Source organism: Scomber scombrus, chromosome 9 (assembly GCF_963691925.1).
Source record: "Scomber scombrus chromosome 9, fScoSco1.1, whole genome shotgun sequence".
NCBI classification, from domain to species: domain Eukaryota; kingdom Metazoa; phylum Chordata; class Actinopteri; order Scombriformes; family Scombridae; genus Scomber; species Scomber scombrus.
In genome coordinates, this window is record NC_084978.1 from 24,187,105 (window position 1) to 24,196,807 (window position 9,703).

The following is a 9,703-nucleotide window of genomic DNA, read 5'->3' on the forward strand; positions in this document are numbered from 1 at the left end:
TACAAAAAATAACGGATGGATGTAAAGGAATAACAAATTAATTTTAATAGTAGCATGCATGTGTGCAGTGCAAAACGAAAAAAAAACAAAAACAAAAAAACTCAGGAACAGGTACATTTTCCAATAGAAATAAAGCTAAACAACAGCAAGGAGATGCAAGGGAAAGATTCCCAGCACAACACACTTTTCTTAGTCAAAATAATGTATTTGTGATATTTCTTTTCTGTACATTTATCAATATTGTGAGGAGCTATTTTTTTAAGGGACAGTTTCACACTTTTTCAAGTATGTCCAGTCTTAAAACAACAGTGAAGTGTGAACAGTGAAAGAGGTTTTCCTCGCTGTAATACAATAATGTACTGGCTATGAAAAGATCCCCTTCAAATGTGCTTTCAACGTAAGTGATTGGTGCCAAAATCCACAGAGTGTCCACGTATTCATTTTGTGCAAAAATGCATTTAAAAGTTTATCTGGATCTTACATGAGGCTTGAGCAGTCTGAGTTAGTCATATCAAGTGAGTTATTCATATCTGCCACAAAAAGAGGGACTTTGGCACTAAAAAGACTGTAATATTGAAAGATATCTACTTGATTTGACTCATTTGGACCATGCGGCTGAAGCTTCATATTAGCTTCAGACAAACTTTTAAGTACATTTTTGCAGAGAAGAAGGATTCCCATCACTTGCATTGTATTGCATTATGAAGGGATCTTCTAATAAAGATTGCTGCTCCTCATGCCTTTTAAATTGCCCCTTGGGGACAAAAAAAGTGTTTTGAATTGAATTGAATTGAATTGAATTAAAAATCCGTTCTTTAAGTAAACTCCAGACTGTATTTTCTCCCCACTCACATATAAATATAGCAGAATATACACATTTCTAAACTTTGGATTTGTGCATTATGTCCTACATGTAACAAACAATAATTATGTCTCAGAACTCAAACATGTAATGTAATGTTACATCATGCAAGAGCAATTACACAAGCAATTCTTTTCTACATAAAATATCCACAGACACTCCAAATGCACTTTCAAGAGCTCTCTGTAGCTGCACAAAAACAAATAACATTATTAAAATTGATATTTTCAAATGATGATGATATGAATGGTGCTCATTTATTTCATGAAATACCCACATGACATCCTAAATTACTTATATATGGACACTTACAACTCAGCCAACAGAGATAAACTTCACTTATAACTTCAAATGATTGTTTAAAGATTCACAAATTGCTTTGTGGCTCACAAACCATCTATGATCAGTGTTGACAGCTTTACTTCCACTAAAGAATAACTTGCATTACTGTTTCATTACGTAAAGCATAAAAGCTTTCACAATATGGATTCACAGAGTGCACATTATCAGATCACCAATAATGGGATGCTTACAGAAAGGGGAAATAATTTTCTCTTTCTACAGATCAATGTATCTGTGCACTCAACTATATTGAATTGGTTTGGGACAGAATTTCAACAAGGCCGAGACGTATCTGTTGGTGAATGGAAATATGCAACATGAAAGAAAATGAAGACATCATAAACAACCATACATACAGTAAACTCACAGGATTGTTTAAATATAATGTATCTTTCTATGACCGAATTAGCAGCTTTCATTTTACGTTTGCAAAATGAAACTTTGTACATTCTGTAGATGCAGTTTGTGGCTTCTGAAGAGTCAGATATAGCACACTGACCTAAAGCATCCAGGATGTATAAAACAATATCTTCTCATCTATTACCAATAGTTCTGTACTCCTGCATGCACAATGTCAGCATCTAGGAAACCACAACATGTTTTCTATGGTTTCTTGTAAGCTGCTTGCCTCTACATGGTTCTGGCAGGGTCCTATCTATTGTTTGACAATCGTGCAAACTGCTGAGATGAACGGTACATTTCACAGATAAGATGACCTAAATAAACACCTGCAGTCTGCAGGGTTTTACCAGCCCTGTCACAGCAGAAAAAATGAAACCATTTGAAATGTATCTGAACCACAGTTGAGTTCAGTATAATCAGACCACCCAGGTATTGTGTCTTTTTAGTTTAATTCTAGAAATCTATGTATTTAATCATGACGGATGTAAAATAATTGGATAAAATGTAACTGTATTTTGAAGTTAGATAACCCAAAGCAGTGTCAGTGAGCTTAACAACTTCCAAGCAGTGGTAAAAGACACAAATTAAATTCACTGTGATGATTGATGCGTATTAGCTCAAGAGCAAAGGAAGCAGCTGCTGTTCACTTCCATGAAAGGACTTGAGCTGCTGCTTCTGCTGGGTGCGTGTCAAATATGCATCCAGTAAACACATACTTAACATGTGGCCCTCCCTCAACAACATCATAGGAGGCTCGATAAAATTATCTCAAGACAAGGTTCAGTACTAATTTTGCAGAGCTTTCAACTAAATATTCAATCTTCATCTTACGAGGAGAGGATGGAGACCATGATGCAGCTGGACAATGCAAAGAAGGTTTGGAATGGGATTTTAAAAATGACACCCACCACAGGGGCCAGGTATTGCAAATGAGCTTAATACTTGAGTACAATTCTGGACCCCTCATCCACCATCTCTACCCCCATTCCCCCATAACTCTGCTGCTAGCAATACCTTCATCAAAGCCATTATCTCTCCCACCGGTCTACCTCAGATCTCAGAGGAAAATTCAATGGCCAGCCTGCAATTTCCCACCACCTACCCCCAACCCCTAACACGTTTTTAACAAAGGATGGCCTGTACACGAGTTCTACGGTATGGGGATGGAGGATGCCATCATCAACCTGATGTGCAGGGCCTTCTCACACCTAGAGACGCAGGACAGCACAGTGAGAGTCATGTTCTGACTTCTCCAGTGTTTTAAACACCATCCAGCCCCGCCTTCAAGGTGAGAAGCTCCTGTAGATGTAATACACATGGACATTGTAGACTGGATTACACACTACCTCACTGGCAGACCGCAGTATGTCTGTCTCTATGTCTGCCACTCGGAGGTGGTGATGAGCAGAAACCGTACTGGTGCAGCACTTTTCAGACTTCCACTTCAACTCAGGAACCTTCCACCTCCAAAAGTTCTCTGATGACTCTTCCAGCATCAGAAGCATTGACAGTGACAATGAAAAACTGTTTTCTTTGTCCCACACTCAGTCACAAAACACACGCCTGGCAGGAAGTGAGTACATGTTGTGACAGCTCACCGAGGTGAGTGTTTCTCTCCTATGTTTGCTTAGTGTTGCGTGATTATGTGATGACATCCTCACCCAATGACATCAGAACATCATTTAGCAACTTTTAACACTAATATTACTAATACTGTCAGCCAGTGCGTAGAGCATTAGTAAACAAGATATCTCAGGCTTACACAGGCAATACTTGTTAGCAGGATAAATTCATTTGGTTTTTGTCCTTTCATAGGATAAGACAATGAATGATGCTTTAAGGCTGTGAGAGATAAAGAACAGTTCTCACCATCATTTCTTATCATGACCACAATTGGCCAATGTTGTCAATTGTCTAGGGAAGTTGCTACAAGCAGGTTGATTTCTTGCTAAAAGTTGCTCCATTGCGACATTGTGATTTCATACATAATGTCATTACCAAAATTGACTGGCCATAAAAAAACATATTAATTTGAAATGTATTAGCTTAGATATGTTTGATTATTATTATATGTTTTTATTTGTAAAAGTAATATAAACACCACACCTTTTATACGCACACGCTATGGCTGCTTGGTTGATGCAAAGATAGTGACGAAACACTCATCTCGGCCAGATGATCTTCACACTTCCTGCCAGGCAGATCGACCCATTTGTTATGACTGAGAAACTGTCACTTCTCCTCATTTTCATGCAATTCTGAGTGTGTAACAGGATGGAGGAGTGAGCGACAGAGAACATTGTTTTTGCATCATCAAGCAGAAGTGACTTTTCAAAAATTGCATGACATTTTTTTTTTTAAAGTTGCTAAATTTGTCACTGTACATGCTTTTAGGAAAGTCTGAACAGTTGCGAAATCTATCAACAAAATAGCTATATTTGCATCAGTGAACATCAGTCACATTTTTAGGAGGCTTTGCAGCAGCATAACATGATCACAATCTCTTCCTTCACCACTGCAAGAGAAATTATATTTTTTACAAATGACAACTGTTGTTAAATTTGCATTGGAAGAAAAAAAATCCCCTCTTTCATTGTTTTTTAATTTTCTCCCATTTTGGAAAGGTCCAGAGCTGCACATGTTCAACAGCACTTGTCACTGCTTGCTGAGTTGTGTGTCTCCTTCAGTTCAGCAGCCCCTGTCTTAGAGGGATTTCACAAGATACAAGACAAATGCAGAACTTGCAGGCACAGTATTGAATTGTGACACACTCAATCAAATCAACACACTGTACTAAACAATTCTAAATTTAAACTTTAAAATTCCACTACTAATCACACTAAACAAAGAGAAAGCAAAATGCTTTACCAAAAATGGCATAGTTTACTGTTTTCTGAAATGTTTTTGGAGCATCACCATGCACTTAATTTTTTTCTAGCTGTGAGTTTTCCTAAACAGACTCATAACTTGGAATCGGTTTATAGTGCAAAACTTCAGATCCACCAGCCACTAAACCTCCTTTAGTCATCTTACATCTGTATATCTGTAGTTACTAACAGGTCGGTGGGCTCCCACTCATAAACAGTGTCACAGCAGATATTTTGACTTATTCAACACAGATGACCCTAATAAAACCAGTAATTGTGGTAATACATATATGTGAGTCAGTAGGTCCTTGTTTTATGCATGCTGGCTCACTGACACACCTTAATGAAACAGAGCCAATATTTATGAGCGATAGCTCAGCTTTTCCTGTTATGACAAGTCAAAATGTTCACAGTGGGAAAAAAGGAAGGTTTTGTTTGGAAATTGCATACCGTCTGAGACATGAACCAGCATAAAGCAAACAACTTTTATTTCACTTATACTGTCATCCTTTATTAATATACACACATGTTTATGAATATCCATCATCTTGACAACAAAAATCACCCCTGAAGCCTTTTCCAAACAGCAGCAAATTACTTGGAAATGTTGAACAAATACAATGCACTCAGCATATTAAGTGTTTCAGCTTCTTTACTGGATAAAGGTCACTGCAATTCATGATCCACAAAGCAACCTGCTCTTGAACAGCATTTGTTGTCGAACACCTGCAAATGCAGAAAGGTATTGTTTTTATCCTGTGGTCATGTGCTCCATACACACATTTTGAATTTGCTAAATGTATGTTTGATGTATTATTAAGATTGTGGAGTATATCTTTTGCCAACAATAAGACATAAATCATTGTGGAATCCATATACAATTCAATCACACTGAGAGTAAATATAGAGTAAATGTAGTAAAAGTGTTGTGCATTGTGGCTCCATCTCTGAGCTTACTACTTCAGAGAACTTCAGCGGGGAATAACTCCGAAATTACAAATGTGCTTTCAACAGCTCTCAGAAGGGTCAAAACACTTACTGCAACTTTCTACAGCTGCACTTATTCTTTTGCAGTGCACTTAATGCACTATCAAGCTAATACTGTAATGAGTGAGCATGCAGAGACTCCGGTGTTGATACACAGACCCCTGAGGGCAAGTGGGTTTGAGTGTGCTCTGTAGTGGTGCCCAACCACTAAACGAGTTACAGACAAATTACCCTGCCCTTCCACCACACAGGCCTTTTAAATGGCAGAATTAGTTTGCCCATTTCCACTGCAGTATCCGCACTCCATTTACTAAACCATGCTCATTAGCATCATACAAAGGAAATGCTGTGGAATAAACAAAAGCCTTCCATCACCAGTCAAGGATGATCACGTTGGTCCTCCCGTGTGTCTTTATAGCTCTTCTCTTTAATCCTGCACACCATCTGCTGTCAGGTTAATGAGCTTGTTCTCTTGGTCTCTTGCTCAAGAGGCTGCGCTAAACTCAACAAATGACTTAACAAAGTTTAATCTTACGCAACACATTGAATAAAATGAATCAACAATGCCGTCTGTTCAGTTTTTTCTCAATTGCTTTGGTACACTTCTCAGACCAGAATTGAAATTCTCAAAATGACTCCAACCTCCACATCATCCAGTGAGTTTCTCATTATTTGAACAGTCTGTTAATGCTTTGGCACATTCAAATGATGACGCGCAATTGTCTGCTGTTTCCTACATTATGAATTACTTATGACACTTTGATCTAAATGTACTATACTGTTTTTTTCTGTTTTCTGGAGTCTTACCTCCCAAAACATCTAGGCATTACGTCATTGCAAGTCATCTGTCTCAGGTGTATCTCGACTCTCACTGGTGAAGGATGAATTAACCAATGATTAACAAATTCTCTAAAAGAGCTCATAGCATCATCTATTGAAACTTCAAGTAAGAGTAAGGCTGTTTGGAGAGGAGTAGGAGGAGGAAGAACAGAGGAAGAAGATGAAGAGGCCAGACATGGTCCCAACCAGTTACACAAGGGCCAAAATTGTGGACCATGTTCTCATGGCCTTACAAAGGCCGGGATCAGCCGAGTGTTGGGAGAACAACTGTGACACAATTATTCAAACATTTCATAAACAAAACTGGTACAGTATGTAACAACAATGCGCAATGTGCTGTTATAGTGTATACTTACTGCAATGCTTCTTATTACAGTAATTTGATGGTATTTTATAGTGTGCAGAAAATATACTTTATACAAATACATGCTGAACATATATTGTACTGTATATACTGTACTGTACATATACACACATACACACACAATGACACATTTTTTGAAATCATACACCGCAGACATAGTTTACATCAGAAAATACTTCCAGTGCACACTTTTACAATGACAACATGACTGAGCATTTGAATAACTTGATTGTAGGCAATAACACAATAACTAACATGTTAAGTTACATAAATATTTGCTTCTGAGAGATTAACTAAACTAAGGATTAAGAGCATGTTATAGACTTTTGCAGGTAATCATTCTGTAGTGATGTTTGCATGAATTTTTGCACTCACTGTAGCAAAACGCAAACGTAGCAAAGCAACTGAGAAAACTAAAAAGATCAGACATACAAGATTGTTGACAGATACCTCTTAGATTTTAGTATACACACTTTTAAAATGTAACAGGATGAGATGCGCAAATATAAGCAACTCAGACAGAAACTGGGGGACGAAACATGAGGAAGATTTTATGTGCTGCTCAGTTCTCAGTTTGTGCTGCTCAGTTCATCATGTGGGGGGAAAATCAAGGAGGAAATCCTGTATTTTCAAGACATAGACTGAGAAGATGCTGTCATGCTGTCAGGACCAAAGATGTTTTCTCTCAGTTCTCTCTCATTAAAAGTAACTGCACAGCCGTTACTTTACATCAGATGTGTGAAACTGCACAGCTGATGATGTCATCAGGCTTAATGTTGTTGTGCTGCACATTAATAGTGCTGATCAGTCCTATGCTGAAAAGCAAGTGAAGGTCTGAAAAGGCAAACACCTACTGCAACGTCCTCCCACAACTGCTGAGACACCTGGCAGACGAGTCAGACGAGGCAGAGAGGCGGAGGAGCCACACTCTGAGGAAGTGCTACAATTACTACTACTGCTGCTGCTGCTGCTGCTGTTCGTTGGTCTGCAGGACTGAAAATCAACAGACTGGCTGCACTGCTCTAACCAGACAGGAATTCAGCGGTAAGGAGCACTTCTGTGCGCTCATGCAGATTTTATCTCATTTAAAGTTTAATCTTTTTAAAATGATTAAGTAAAAGGGGCAGTAGCCGAGCAGAGTAACAGCACATAGCTACAATAAACAACGTTATCATGCAATGTTTGAGCAATGTCAACATTTCACTTTTTACAGTGGATACAGGAGACATGCAAATACCAAAGTACCTTTGTATTTTAAAGCTGAAGTCCAATCAGCAGGAAAATTATGCAAATTACGTATTTTATTTATCAGCCAATTATAGTACTTATAACTATAACACATTTATAGTTGGTGAAACAGACATTTAGACTTTAATACAGTAGTTGACCAGAATGTAATCCATTCATCCAATTGTAACCCTGCAATTATAAACGTGATTCCTGTCATCTGCACTGCACCTTTATACTTGCACAGCACAAACAGAAATGACTTTTCTGGTTTTTCTCACCCAGAAAAAAACAGAGCAAATGTCATGTGACAAGATAAAGGTCGAAAGTCTAATTTCTTAATTTCCTGTACTGTAGAAAACGTTGACTATCTCTGAAATGATCTCTCACAGCCATCTGTTCTGCGGTGCTGTGTGTCCTTCCCTTTATTTTCCAGCTGTCTCTTTCATTTTAACAAATCATCATCAATGTCATTTCTCTCTGCCACAGCAGCTACAGGTGTGCTCACAAATGGAGCAAGCCAATGAGACAGCGAGCAACTCTACCGAATGTCCATCCATTGATGACTTCCGTAACCAAGTGTACTCCACATCCTACTCCCTCATCACCGTGTTAGGCTTGGTTGGCAACGGCTTTGCCCTGGTGGTGCTGATTAAGACGCACCGCCAGAGCTCTCCGTTTCATGTTTACATGTTCAACTTGGCTGTGTCTGACCTGCTGTGTGTCAGCACGCTGCCGCTGCGAGTCCTCTACTATGTCAACAAGGGCCAGTGGAACCAAGGGGACTTTCTCTGTCGCATCAGCTCCTACGCCCTCTATGTAAACCTCTACTGTAGTATTTATTTCATGGCTGTTATGTCCATCACACGTTTCTTGGCCATTGTCTTCCCTGTGCAGAACCTGAAGCTGGTGACAGAGAACCGGGCACGCCTGGTATGTGTGGGTGTGTGGGTTTTTATTTGCCTGTCATCATCACCCTTCCTGATGTCTGGTCAGCATTTTGACCACATCACTAACAAAACTAAGTGTTTTGAGCCTCCGAGTCATGGTAAAAGTATAAGGAAACTAGTCATACTGAACTATTTGTCTCTGGTGTTGGGTTTTATTCTGCCCTTCCTGGTCATCCTGCTCTGCTACGCCGGCATCGTCCACACCTTACTGTCCCGCACCAACGCTGCCAGACGCCAGAGGGGCACAGGCGCCAAAGCCATCCGAATGATTGTCATCGTCCTGCTGACTTTCTTGGTCAGTTTCTTGCCGTACCACGTGCAACGAACCCTCCATCTGAACTTCTTGTCCCGGACTGACACCTCCTGCTCAGAGCGGATTGCCGTGCAGAAGTCTGTTGTTGTGACACTCTGTCTGGCTGCTGCCAATTCATGCTTTGACCCGCTGCTTTACTTTTTCTCTGGAGAAGGTTTTCGCAGCCGTCTGTCCTCCCTGCATCAGTCAATGAGGGCCAGCACCTTGCACCGCGTAGAGAGGCTGAAGCCCGGCACAGCTCCAGAGCCCGGCACAGGGGAGAACCACCAGCTCAATGCCAGTTAGTTTATAGCAGGCATGAGAAGGCAGTCAATCAAACATAGGTTATGTTTAAACAGCCCTCGTGCTCTTATTTAAATAAATAAAAAAAAATTAAAAAAAACAGGAGATAAAACAAGTTGAAAAGTTTTAACAAATGAGGGCTGGTTTACTCATGAACAGAGGATTTCAATCTCAGGAGGATGTTTTCCATTAAAAGTGATATTATTCTGTTTATCATTCAGTATTTAAATGAAGTTGCTCTGAATTATCTTGAACATATCGTGACCA

The 9,703-nt window shown here is 39.4% G+C and overlaps 1 protein-coding gene across 1 annotated transcript; it reads left to right on the plus strand.

Moving 5' to 3' along the window:
- The first annotated feature begins 8,401 nt into the window (after window positions 1-8,401).
- Window positions 8,402-9,439, plus strand: cysltr1 (cysteinyl leukotriene receptor 1). Its single transcript, XM_062426177.1, has one exon. It carries the CDS (start codon window positions 8,402-8,404, stop codon window positions 9,437-9,439), a length of 1,038 nt encoding a protein of 345 aa, XP_062282161.1.
- The last annotated feature ends 264 nt before the right edge of the window (window positions 9,440-9,703 follow it).